This window comes from Marmota marmota, unplaced genomic scaffold, assembly GCF_001458135.2.
Source record: "Marmota marmota marmota unplaced genomic scaffold, marMar, whole genome shotgun sequence".
NCBI classification, from domain to species: domain Eukaryota; kingdom Metazoa; phylum Chordata; class Mammalia; order Rodentia; family Sciuridae; genus Marmota; species Marmota marmota.
The window spans coordinates 50,331-65,176 of NW_026000206.1; the positions used below are offsets into that span (position 1 = coordinate 50,331).

Sequence of the window (14,846 nt, forward strand, 5' to 3'; positions counted from 1 at the left end):
CACTAAAAAACGACAAAATCATGGAATTTGCAGGGAAATGGATGGCATTAGAGCAGATTATGCTAAGTGAAGCTAGCCAATCCTTAAAAAACAAATGCCAAATGTCTTCTTTGATATAAGGAGAGCAACTAAGAACAGAGCAGGGAAGAAGAGCATGAGGAAAAGACTAACATTATACAGAGATGAGTGGTGGGAGGGAAAGGGAGAGAGAAGGGAAACTGTATGGAAATGGAAGGAGACCCTCATTGTTACACATAATTACATATAAGAGATGGTGAGGGGAAAGGGGGAAAAAAAAACAAGGGAGAGAATTGAACAATAGCTGATGGGGTAGAGAGGGAAGATGGGAGGGAAGGGGAGGGGGGATAGTAGGGAATAGGAAAGGTAGCAGAATACAACAGTCACTAATATGGCATTATGGAAAAATGTGGATGTGTAACCGATGTGATTCTGCAACTTGTATTTGGGGTAAAAATGGGAGTTCATAACCCACTTAAATCAAATGTATGAAAGATGATATGTCATGAGTTATGTAATGTTTTGAACAACCAATAAAAAAAGAGTTTAGGGAACCCTCTTTATTCTTTTCCAAGTGACTATCTAGTTAGTTGTTTAAACACTATTTCATAATTCATCTGTTTCCAACCAATTTTAAATTCTGTGTTTGTCATATATTAAATTCATATTACATATGTATGTGTATATATACACCTTTCTGTACTCTGTCTTCTCTATTTTGTTCTTTTTTTAAATGTTTTTTAAAATATTGACACAATATCTTTATTTTATTTATTTTTATGTGGTTCTGAGGATTGAACCCAGTGCCTTCATATGTGTGAGGCAAGTGCTCTGCCGCTGAGTTATAACCCCAGCCCCTCTATTTTGTTCTTAAATATTCTTTTTGGGGGCTGGGGATGTGGCTGAAGCGGTAGCACGCTCACCTGGCATGCGTGCGGCCCGGGTTCGATCCTCAGCACCACATACAAACAAAGATGTTGTGTCTGCTGAAAACTGGAAAATAAATATTAAAAAAAAATTTAAAAAAATATTCTTTTTGGGGAGCACCAGGGATTGAATTTGGGAGCACTCAACCACTGAGCAACATTCCCAGCCCTATTTTATATTTTATTTGGAGACAGGGTCTCATGAGTTGCTTAGCGCCTCACTTTGGTTGAGGCTGGCTTTGATCTTGCAATCCTCCTGCCTCAGCCTCTGGAGCTACTGGGATTACAGGCATGCACCACTGTGCCTAGCTGTTCTTAATTATTCTAGTGTCATCATTTGATTGGGTATTACTCTTACTGTTTTACATTATTGATTCTCCTGTGTTTATTTTCTTAGATAAAAGTTAGTGTTATATGTCAAGTTAAAAAAGATCTTTTATTTTCATTAAAATTGCATTTAAATTTTTAATAAACAGAGAGAAAGTTGATATGTTCCTAATTCTGAATCTTCCTACCCCCAAACAAAATATGTGTTTCAATGAAGTTTTCTATTTTTCTTGTTGCTATTTCTTTAGGTATCACTAAATATTATAAGTATAATCTCTTCCTCCATTATATTTTCTTATTGGTTGTTGTTTATTTATAGGTAAATACTTTTTTCCATAATTCTAATTTTCTTTTTTAAATGTAAATTTGTCTTATTTATATATGACAGCAGAATGCATTACAATTCTTATTACATATATAGAGCACAATTTTTCATATCTCTGGTTGTATACATTGTATATTCACACCAATTTGTGTCTTCATACATGTACTTTGGATAGTAATGATCATCACATTCCACCGTCATTAATTACCCCATGCCCCCTCCTTTCCCCTCCAACCCTTCTGCCCTATCTAGAGTTCATCTATTCCTCCCATACTCCTGCTCTCTATCCCACTATGAATCTGCCTCCTTATATCAAAGAAAACATTTGGCATTTGGTTTCTTTCACTTAGCCTTATCTTCTCTAACTCCATTCATTTACTTGCAAATGCCATGATTTTATTCTCTTTTATTGCTGAGTAATATTTCAATGTGTATATATGCCACATTTTTTTAATCCATTTATCTATTGAAGGGCATCTAGGAATCACAGTTTAGCTATTGTGAATCATGATGCTATAAACATTGATGTGGCTGTGTCCCTGTAGTATGTCATTTTTAAGTCCTTTGGGTATAAACTGAGGAGAGGGACAGCTGGGTCAAATGGTGGTTCCATTCCCAGTTTTCCAAGAAATCTCCATACTGCTTTCCATATTGGCTGCACCAATTTGCAGTCCCACCAGCAGTGCATGAGTGTACCTTTTCCTCCACATCCTCACCAACACTCATTGTTGTTTGTATGGATAATAGCTGCCATTCTGACTGGAGTGAGATGAAATCTTAGAGTGGTTTTAATTTGCATTTCTCTAATTGCTTGTGATGATGAACATTTTTTCATGTAATTGTTGATGGATTATACATCATCTTCTGAGAAGTGTCTCTTCAGGTCCTTGGCCCATTTGTTGTTTGGTTTATTTGTTTTTTTTGGTGCTTAGCTTTTTGAGTTCTTTATATACCCTACTGATTAGTGCTCTATCTGATGTGTGAGGGGTAAAGATTTGCCCCCAAGATGTAGACTCCCTATTCACCTCACATATTGTTTCTTTTGCTGAGAAGAAGCTTTTTAGTTTGAATCCATCCCATTTATTGATTCTTGATTTTAATTCTTGTGCCACAGGAGTTTTATTAAGGAAGTTGGGGCCTAATTTCACATGATGGAGATTAGGGCCTATTTTTTCTTCTATTAGACACAGGGTCTCTGGTTGTGTTCCTAAGTCCTTGATCCATTTTGAGTTGAATTTTGTGCATGATGAGAGATAGGGGTTCAATTTCATTTTGTGGCATACGGATTTCCAGTTTTCCCAGCACCATTTGTTGAAGAGGCTATCTTTTCTCCAATGCATGTTCTTGGCACCTTTGTCTAATATAAGATAATTGTAGTTTTGTGGGTCATTCTCTGTGTCCTCTATTCTGTACCATTGGTCTATCAGTCTGTTTTGTTGCCAATACCATGCTGTTTTTGTTGCTGTTCCTCTGTAGTATAGTTTAAGGTCTGGTATAGTGATGCCATCTGCTTCACTCTTACTGCTAAGGATTGCTTTAGCTGTTCTGGGTTCCATATTCTAAATTTCTAACAAGCTGTGTTAGCAAATTCTTTTATTGTTTGGACTTGATTTCACTGAATTCTTTATGTGTTATTATGTAAGTTTCAGCTAATGATAGCTTTGTTTTCCAATGCCTTTTAAATTTTAAAATCTAATTTCATTGATACCTTTAGGATACTGTTAAATACTAGTAATGATATTAGATACCTTTCTTTATTCCTGACTTTTATAGAAATGTGTCCAGAGTTTTGTTATTAATTATTATGTCAGACTGAAGATCTCTCTTCTTCCTCTCATTCTCCCTCTCCTTCATTCTTCACTCCTCTTTCTTTCCCCCAACTTCACCATTATGAGTAATGAAATGCTTTTCTTACTTTATTAATATAGTGAATTTTATGAATAAATAAAATTATTTATTTATTAGTCTTCTAGGAGACCACTGAATTCTATTCAATATTGTTTTAAGATTCTTTCATCAGTGTTTTTAATAGGGATTAATCTTTCTTGGTGTACATGATATATTGACTTCACAGAAGGAATGTGAATACTAGGAGCATCATTTCCTTCAAAGTTGGAAGTAATTCACCTGTGAAACCATTTCTCATGTCTTTTCTTTTTGGTAGTAGAGGTAGCAAAAGGAATTGTTCAGCTTTGAGCAGATATTAGAGCCTTTTCTTCCCTGGTCATTTGAGTCTCCATTTGTCTTCTTTCCTGTCAGTGTTTGCTCTTCCGTTCTCCCTCCTAATTTGTGCCACCACATCTGTTATTTCCTGACACTTGAATTCTTCCTTTCTTCCTTCTTCCCTTGGCTTCCTCCTCTGACCTTTCCACTGAGCCTTTAACCCTTAACTGTGATTAGTCAGCTAGATACACTGGATATTAAATCTCCATTTTTAACTCTTCAGAGCTGTTTTATATTTTATACTTACTTAAGATTTGTTGTTTTTTCCCCTACAGCCACACTTCTTCCTTGATTCACTGTTTTTTAACTCAAGTTGGAGTCTGTACTCATACATTAAGGTTGTCAAAATATTACCATTCATATATTTTAAAATATATTGTTAGTAGTATACTATTGTATTGAGCCTCTTAAGACACCATTTAAAAGCATCATGATAAACATAATGAATCAAATTCCTCAACACGTTTTGCCATGCCTATACATTTCTGTCTCTTTCCACCTTCCAGCCTAAACTAGCAGTCTTTGTGTACACTAACCTCTTGTTTCTCAGATCATTCTATGCTTCTTCCTGCCTCAGGACCTTTGAATATGCTCTATTTGGAAGTCTTTCCTTATCTTTTATGTAGTTAACTGGGTCATTCTTCTGATCTCATATTAAATGTTACTTCCTCAGGAAATTCTCTGCCATTCCCCATTCCAGTCCCATATGTTGTGTCAGTTCCTCTGAATATATCCTCTCATAGGTCTCTTTTTCTTCAGAGCAGTGTAATTACATATTTGTATGCTTATTATATGCATGTTTATCTCCCCCACCAAAGTGTTTGTTGCCACAGGAGTAAGAAATATGTTTGGCTTATAATTGTATTTCTGAAAATTGGCTTAATACACTCATTTGTTCAGCATTTATTACATGCTTTTTATGTTTGTGGCACTGTTCTAGCATCAGTGTTCTGCAGTGACCAAAAAATAGAGAAAAAAAATCTCTGCCATCATGGAGCCTACATTAATGTAGTAGAGACAGGAAGAAAGGAAGGAAGGAAAGGAAGAAAGTAAGAATGAATGAGGGCAAGGAGAAAAATGAAGGAAGATGGATGGATAGATTAGGGGTGGTGTTGGAGTGGATGTGTAGTACAGCTGTAGATGCCCAGGGAGGGCACTAGTGGTCAGGTGAATTTTTAATAAAACCTGAAAGAGATAAAGAAAGGAGCCAAATGAATACCCAAGGAAATAGCACTTCACAGATAGGGGACAACTAATGCCAAGCCCCTAAAACTAGGTTATACCTAATCTGTTTTGGGGTAAAAGAGAAAAGCCTAAAGTCTTCAGAGTAAAGGAGGGGTCATGAGATCAGAAAGGTGACAAGAATCACTTAAAACCTTGTGGACTATTCTAATGTCTTTATCATTTGCTAGTGTGAGGTTAGAAGCAATTGGAGGGTTTAAGCAAAGGAATGAAAGGTCTCACATTTTAACAAGTTACTCTAACAGGTATTGAGAACACATAGGAGGTAGAAGCAGATACAGGGAAACCTAGGTGAAAATGACAATAATCCAGATGAGAGATCATGTTAGCTTGGGTAAGGAGTATAGCAATAGGAGTATAGGCAACAGGTATCAGATTCTGGATATATTTTGAAGAGAAATGAGCAGGATTTCATGATGAACTACATATAGGGTGTGAGATAGAGGTGTTAAGAATGATCCAAAGTTATTGGCCTGAGCAATTAGAAAATAGAAGAATTGGTATTCAATATATACTTGTGAGATGATTAAACATTTATTCATTTTTTACATCTGGTAATTCATATATGAAAGGGTTCATCACTTTTGACTTCAAATTAATGACATGATTGTAATAACATTTTTCTCAAAATGTTCCTCTTACTTATTTCTCCTAGTTGTTAAATCAGTTTTTCTTGAATGTGAGATAAGATGTGTATTTCCCTTTTTCTTTGCTTGGTAATGTCAATTAATTGTTGTCAATGTACATATGAGAAAGACAATTCACATTAAAAAATGGGAATGAATTTTGATTTTTTTAGTTTGCTTTAACGTTCATGCCTATAGGACCTACCTATTGATTAAAACATTTAAGTTTTAAGCAGTGGAAGAAACTAAAAGTTATCACATCAATTATACCTCAATAAAGCTGTAAATAATAATAATAATAATAATAATAATAAAAAATAAGAATAAGGCAGTGAAAAAATGGGGGGGGCTAGTTATCACCACAAAGTGTTTATTCTTTCAGTTCTATAAGCTTCGTTAGGAAATAACACATTTGTTTTATTTTTTCTTTAAAGAATCAATCCTCAGACTATTTAGTCTAGGGAATAAGGACTTTAAAAATAATATATCCTCTGTTTCAGGAATATTTAAATTCAGAGTTTCTTCATCATTGTTGCCTGAGTTTTACAAAGATATTTTATCATAGAATGTCTGATAATCAACTAACAATGAAAAATGAAACTTCTCTACTCTCAAGATTGTGTTAATGGTATCTTCAATCATGTCTCTTAATTATTAGCATGTGTTATATATATGTTTTTATATTTTCATTTATTGAAAGATCAAAAGAACAAATGTGAGTCTTATTTTCTTTTCATAGAACTGTCTACTTTAACATTACTTGCATTAATAGACAAAGTATGAATAATCAAAGAGATTTAAAGATAATTATCTGATTTATTTTAATTCAGTTCAATATATTTCATGATATATGTGCTCTCTATATACTATGCAGGGCATTTTGCAAGAAGTGGAATTTAAAGATAAATGAGGGATAATTCTTGTTTTCAAGAAGATTATGGTCTAATGCAGAAGAGAGATAAGTAAGAGGATAATTTAAATATGTAGATGGTTTCCACCTATGATCATGAAGGAGTAGTTTTATGGAATTTTCTCTTTTACCATAAACAGCTAGAAAACTAAAATAGTATGGAAAACTATTTTAGATATTAATATCTGAATATTATTAACATTCAGATATTAACAATGTAGGATTTTGATCCTTGAGAGAGAGAAAAAACAAATGAGGTACAGCCTACGATTATTCCAACTTCTACCTAGAATTGGTTTTTGTACAGTAGTACTGAGAGGAGGAATTTAAGCCATGAAAAGTGATCTTATGGGAGTTGAAGACACAAAGACTGGAGGTCAGGGAGGTCAAATCAGCTAGTTCTGTTCAAGTCAATGTACTTGAGAGGGCAGGTCTACGAAGTAAAAGCTCCAGAAATTTGTATAGAATCTATTGTATAGGGTCCCCTTGAGTCTTTGGCTATACATTAATTTGTGCATACATTGGGGAAATCCCACTAGGCTTAGTCAAGGAAAACTACCATAGAGTGATAAAGTGAATAATTCTAAAAGCTCACTTCATGAAATGATAAAATATTTATGTTCCATCTTATATAATAGAAATAGCTCATTAAACAGAAGAGCCCTGTCTTAATAATAGTATTAAATTTACCTAGATTAAATGCTCTTATAGACCCACCCTATAAAAGTGTTGTTTATAAACAAGTGTGAACCTCATTCATAAACAACTTAACTGCTCTAACAAACATAAAAATGCTCTAAAGAAAGACAGAAAAACTCAAAAATTCAATAAAATTGTAAACACGATGTGTGGCATACAGTCAAAAATTTCTAGATATGTGAAGAAGCAACAAATCAGAACTTAGAGGAAGGAGGAAATCGAGTCAATAGAAATTTACTCAGATATGACAGCAGTTAGAAGACAAAGAGTTTAAAACTGCTCGAGCAAATATTGTATTTTCAAGGACATGATTATAATTAGGAATTAAATAGAAGATATTATAAATAGCCAGACAAAGAAAAAGCATGTGATATATCCAATATATCCAATATCCTTTAATGATGAAAACACTCAACTGGATAGAAGGGATTTTCTTCAACCTAATAAAGAACATCTATGAAAAAACATAGCAAATGTCATTTATATATATATATATATATANTGTGTCCAACTACAACTACATACATACATACATATATGTATGTATGTATGTAGTTGTAGTTGGACACATTACCTTTATTTTATTTATTTTTATGTGGTGTTGAGGGTGGAACCCAGTATGTGCTTGGTGAGCGCTCTACCGGGAGCCACAACCCCAGCCTCACAAATATCATTCTTAATGGTGAAAGAATGGAAGTTTCCCATCTAAAATTAGGAATAAGAAAAGGATACCCAGTCTTAACTACTTCTAATCAATACTGTATTTTTAGGGTAATTCAGCAAGAAAAGAAACAAAAGGCATCCAGATTTGAAAAGAAGAATTAAAAATATCTATTTAAAGACACACAATCTTGTACATATAAAATCCTAAGGAATTGAAGAAAAACTAATAGAGCTTATAAGTTCAGAAAAGTTGCATGATTTAAGGTCAACATATAAAATAATCATTTCTATATGTTAGCAAATAATTTATAAGTGGATTTAAGAAAATTTTATTCATAAGAGCATCAAAAAATAGGAATGAGTTTTACAAAAACACAAGAAACTATAAAAACATTGTTAAGAAAATTAAAGAACCAAGCAAACAGATAAAATGAAATCCTGTGCTTGTGGATTGTCACACAATATTGTTTGATGGCAATACTCCCAAAAGTGGTATAGAGATGTAGTGTTACTCTCATCAAAATCCCAGCTAGACGTTAGCTAAAAATTGACCAAATGACGCTAAAATTCATTTGGAAATGCAAGTCAATTTGTTCTGACAAGGATAACAAGGTAATTCAAATAGTCTTTTAAAATAATAGTAATGGAATAACTTAACTGTTCACATTCTAAAATGCATATGAATATCTACCTCATGACATACACACAAATTAACTCAAAATGGATCAAAAAGACCTAAATTATGTCAGAGCTAGAAATATAAAAGTTTTTTCAGTGCTAAGGACTGAAAAAAAAAATCAAAATACAAAAATACCCTTGTAGATCTTCATTCATTAGGAAATGAATTTTAGAGGATGGATTGGAGTTAGTTGTAGGAATAAAAGGAGGTAGGAGATTTTAGGTAGAAGAAACAATATTAGTAATAATGAGAAAACTTGTTGTGTTGTTGAGTACTATGAAAAGTCATTTGAAATAAAGTTTAGTGGGAATTTTTGTTTTTAGATATGAACAAGCAATAAAAGTAGATAAATTTGATTTCATCAAAATTAAAAATGCTTGTGCTTTGAAGAATATTATCAAGGAAGTATTTGATAAGGGACTCGGAATATAAAAACTCTTACAACTCAACAATAAAGACAACCCAATTTAAAAATTAACAAAGGACTTAGAAGTCATTATCCAAAAGAGAGAAAAGGCCACATTAAAAAATGTTCGACATCATAGCCATTGGGGAAATGCAAATCAGGACACAATGAAATACCTCTAGAGTGGCTTTAATACATTTGGATAATAATAGAGTTTGTGAGGACACAAAGAAATTGGAAACTTCAAGTTTTTCTGGTAGGAATGCCAAATTATGCAACTGCTTTTGAAAAAGGTTTAGCTGTTTCTCAAAACATTAAACCTAGAGTTACCATGTGACTTAGTAAATCTACTCCTACACCATTTAAGAGGATTTAAAACAAAAGTCCACGTGTGAATGTGGCATTATTCATAATAGTGTAAACAACCTAAAAGTCTATCTATTGATCAGTACAAAAATAAAATATGGTATATCTATACAATGGAGTTTCATTGAAGCATAAAAAAAATGAAAACGTTGATACATGCTACAATATTGATGGTCCTTGAAATCATTGTAATAGTGCTAGGTGAAAGAGGCCAAACACAAAAGGCCATGTATTGTATGATTCCATTTTTGTGAAATGTTCAGAATTTGCAAATCCATATTTGTAGAAAGTAAATTATAGTTACCTAGAGCTGAGGAAGCTGGTGAAATTGGCAGTGATAGCTAACAGGAACGGAATGATAAAAAATTCCAAACTGAAGTTATAGATGCAGAAATATGTGACTATATTAAATCCTGCTAAATTATACCCTTTAAAGGGTTAATTATATGGTGTGTGAATTATCTCAATAAAAAATTGTTTTGCAAAAATAATCAAAGGAGCTATAGGGGTTAGAAAATACAATAGCTGATAGTAACAGTTGCTTAGAAGGGATTAACAGAAGATCAGAGGATGCAGAAACACACTGAGAAATAAGACTTCAAAAACCTAAAAAGCTCCCCAGACACCTGTGGGATAAAATTAAGCAGCCTAATGTATGTGTAACTGGAGTCCCAGAAGTCATGGCAGAAAAGTTAAAATGTTTGAAAGATTAGATGAGTTTTAAAGGACGAATTGGAGTTTGTAGTGAGAATAAAGGGAGGCAGGGGATTTTAGGTAAAAGAAATAATATTAATAACATTGAAAAGGTTTATAGTAAGGAAGGTTGGGGATGGAAGAATAGAAGTTCATTGGATTAGTCAAAGGGAAATGAAGAGAAGGGAGGAAGGATGAGAATAAGAAAGGCAGTAGAATGTATCAAACATAACTTCCCTACACTCATATATGAATACACAACCAATGTAACTCCACATCATGTACAACAACAAGAATGGGATCTTAAGTAGAATAAGTTATACTCCATGGATGTATAATATGTCAAAATACATTCTACTGTCATGTATATCTAAAAAGAACAAAAGAGAAAAGCTGGTAGTCATGTAGTATTATTAAATATTATTTTAAACATAATGTAGTTATGAAAGATAGTTTTCTTATCATCTTATGAGGAAGTTTATTTATACTTAGTGATATTAATGTTTCATATTCTTTTTTGATAGCCTAACCACCATCTAATTTATCCTTTTGTGTCCAGTTGGTGATAAATTAGTGCTGGTTAGTTTATTAAAGACAGTTCATAGGTAGTAAGGGATAGCCAAATGGGCTTAAAATTGATTAAATTGTACTTAAATTATTCATATATGAGAAAAAGTCAATAATGCTTACATTTAAAAGGCTAAGCCTAAATACTTCAAATATGGGTTATGTTTGCCGATTTGTTTGTAGACATTTAGTGATGTGGGGTTTATATTTCTGTGAAGAATACCATTGGGATTTTGATGGGGGTTGCATCGAATCTGTATGTTGCTTTGGGTATTGTGAACATTTTAAGAGTATTAATCCTGATTTATGAACATGGTATATCTGTTTAGTTATGTCTTCTTCAATTTCTGTCCTTCTTCAGTTTCTTTCATAAATGTTTTATAGCTTTCAGTGCACAAATCTTTTACCTGCTTGATTAAATTTATTTCTGTGTATTTTGGGATATTATTGTATTTGTTTCTAGAAATGAAGACAATGGAACAAGATAGTGGCCAGTTGAATGAACTTCAAAAACAAAAGAGTGAACTGATACAAGAATTGCTTATTCTCCAGAGAAAACATAAAGGTATTACTTTCATGAGTTAGTCTGTTTTGCTGACAGAATAGTTATATGCACATAATTGGATTATATTATTTTTTCAAAATGCAATGGTATATAATGCTAGTATTGGTATAAAAAATAAATAGAAACAACATTGAATCAATCAGGATTAGAACTGGTGTTATTTAATATCATGAATTTTGTAAAGGTCTTTTTTGTGCCTTTAATTGCTATATTAAAGTAGAAATAAAAACATTAGTATGTACATTTTTTATGTAGCACAGTTAGACTATTTCATAAAAGTGAATAAAGATAACCTTTACGTTTAATTTTTAAAAGATTGTAAAAAATTTCTTAATTGTTTAGTTCTTGAAGATGAAGAGAATGAAGCCATTTGTACTACCAAAAACCTAGAGGCAGAAAAGCTAAAAATCAAAGAAAAGCCTCAAAATGATGCTGAATGCTTAAGGTGAGAATTGTCTATTATATTTTGGTATAAAATCTGGTAATTTAAATAGTTAAATAGAGTTTAGCAAAAAGTTTAGTGATTTTTTTTTACAAAGTTAAAAGATAAAGACATTATTTCCTTATTTGTGTGTTTTAAAACTTGCTGGAAAGCACACACTTCACTGTTTGGAAAGTCCATATGCATTGGGTTGATAACAGTGACATCAGTTTTTTGCTTACTTCCATCGTGTAGACTGTTATTCATATCCCCAAAGATAAGACAACTCTCCTTTTTGTTATTCCTATTTCTAGGGGAAACACTGAAATTATATTTAATCTTTCTAGGTTCCAGAGGGTAGAGAATCAGAGAATCTCCTCTTTTACCTGAAATTTGTTACTCTAATTTGGTTCCCAAAGAATGAAAACTGTTTTTTGTGTATAATATATAAGTGCTTTTAATGTATTTGAATAATTGAATAATAGCTGATAGTCTGAATTACATAGTCATAAACATAAGGGGAAAAGATCTCCAGTTTCTTATTTGAGTATTTTTTTATTGATAATTCAGGGTTATATTTGCTGACTTCTAAGTTTTAAAATTCCTGTACTTTCTAGCCTTAAATAAGAAATGAAACCTCATTACTGAATCTATGAAGAAGCAAATGAAGCCTTTTTTCACATAAATCATAGAGGAAATATGTCCACTAGAGCTGAACAAATGCTTCATATTAGCAATGTTTTGCCTTCGGCCATAATTTTAGTAGATTGTGAGAAAATATTTGCAATTTAATTTTATGTTAAGTTTTATAAGCATAAAATATCAACCTCTTGGGTGATATATATGATACAGAATGAATTTCTGTAATGACAGTCTGCTCATTGATTTCTTTATACTTTTAAAAATGGTAGTACCCATTGGTATCATCATACTTAGTAGTGTGAGAGCTTCCAATATGCACTCCAGTTTTGTGGTTTTATCACTCAGTCATGAAGTTTTCCCTGAGTTAAAATTAAACACGCAAGTCTGTTAGAGAATGCTTTTTCCTTTAAAAAAAAAATGGTGACAGAGGAAACAGAAATAGAAGGGAACATCAGTGCATATACCTAGTTCATTCATTGTATTTTAGCAGTTATTAATGAGTTGCCAATATTTATCAGTTCCCACTTTAAATTCCTTGATCTCTGTACTTAGTTTTCCTATGTTTTGTAAAAATTTTCTCAAGTGTGATAATTCAGGGTTATGTTTGAGTTATATATGAAGAGTAAAAGCAAGCACTGAATATAATATTTTAGAGAAAGGACCATCAATCTGATAATTAGTGCAATAACACTTGTCTTGAAGGTTAAAAAATATCCCTAATTGAGAAACAATTTTATTTAAGGTTATTATAATTAAACTTCTACTTTTATTGAACTTTAACCAGTAAGAAAGCAATTACAAAAGAACACTTTAATATCGGTTCATCTCTTGAGCTTATTATTTCCTCAGTTTACTCCTCATCCATAATTTTTCTTTCCTCAGTTTCTGAAGTTATGATGGTAAACTGTGGTATAAAAACACATTTGTCTTGATTCTTTCAAGAAGAAGAGACCACATTCACATAATTTTTATTAGAACACATTGTTATAATTATTTTATTTCATTATTTGTTATTATTGTTAATCTCATACTGTAACTAGCTTATAAATTAAACTTTATCAGGTTTATGTATAGTTATGTATGTGTAGAAAAGATATAGTTTCCCCACAGATGGGGGGGGGGCTACTGCACTATGTTATTCCCTATATATACATACTTACCTATAAAAGTTTAATTATAATTTAGGCATAGTTTATAAAGATAAACTGGGTGATGTAGAGCCCAGTCTTTTCCTTTTCCTGTCATTTTGGAGGTGGGCCTGCCTCAGACAATTGTCTTCCACTGCTTGTCTACCCACTCACTAGGTTTTAGAGTGGTTTTACAGTGAAGGCTTGTGGAGTCCAGTTCTGCCTATAATGTTGTGAGTCATTAGTCTAATTCTGAGTTCAATAACCTGGTCTGCAGATGTAAACTGCATTCTCCAGGCTCTGCTTTATCAGTAGTAAATAAGATGTTTTAGTCTCTCATCTTTCTTCCTTATTTTTTAATTGGGCAGATGTGAGGCATGAAAGAAAAATGTTATATACTGGGCCCCATCAAATTCCTGGAACTATTATTTTTGATTATTGCTCAATACCAGGGTTACCAAAATACAGTTCTTGACTGTGATTTTTTAATATACTCCAAATAGTAATATACCAAATAATTTATACATTTCCAGCATTTTCTTTACCCATAAAACTTCTTTCTAGAGTGATTTTATATTTTGTGTATCCAACATTTGTGATTGTTTAATACAACAGGAAATGTTTCAGAAATAAATCTGCAAAGTCAACAGCATGAGATTTTCATTCTTGAACACTTAAAAGATGCTGTGGTTTTGTGAAGAGCATATTTGCAATGGAAACTGCACAAAAATTAATCTACATCTGCTACTGAGAGACTCCAAAAGCATTTATGGATAGTACTAAAGCAATGCTGTTGACTTTTCAGTGAAAAAGTCATTCAGTTAAGTTGTCATAGAGGTCACATTGATGGTTCTTAGGTTTATGAGAAGGCTTAAATATATTGTGGTATTAAAACACTGTAAACCTCTCTATATGATACACTGATAAACATGCATATTTATATATGAATTTATTTATTTTTTTATTTTATGTATGTGTGTATACACCACATACGTTTAAATTGTGAGAGCAGGCTATTTTATTGAATAAAAAATTCAAACAGTACCAAGATGTAAAAATCAGTCTCCTTTCTCCCTTACTGTAATGCATGAAGTCTATTATTGTTGAACATTTGCTGTGTATGTACCAGAGCTTGTGTGCTTCTATGTATATGCATAGGCACATGTATGCATGTGTGTTCAGGAAAAATGGGATCATAGGATCATACTGACTGGACTCTGTTTGATTTATTGCTTAGCAAAATGTTATAGACATTTTTCACATTAGTTTGTAGTAATTAACTTCATTTTTAAATGTCATTGTCTGGAGATGCCATATTTAACCATTCTCCCATGAATGGATATACAAGACAGTTTCTAAATATTTATAATTAGACATGTTTCTATAAATGTATCCTTAAATGCTTACAGGAGAGTTTCTGT

The 14,846-nt window shown here is 32.4% G+C and overlaps 1 protein-coding gene across 1 annotated transcript in view; it reads left to right on the forward strand.

Moving 5' to 3' along the window:
• The window catches only part of Ccdc172 (coiled-coil domain containing 172), a 61,380-nt gene that overhangs the window by 33,397 nt on the left and 13,137 nt on the right, over nucleotides 1-14,846 (forward strand). The window contains exons 5-6 of the mRNA XM_015498420.1: nucleotides 11,134-11,235; nucleotides 11,578-11,680. Coding sequence (XP_015353906.1) covers nucleotides 11,134-11,235; nucleotides 11,578-11,680 — 205 coding nt within the window. The remainder of the gene's footprint in view (nucleotides 1-11,133; nucleotides 11,236-11,577; nucleotides 11,681-14,846) is intronic.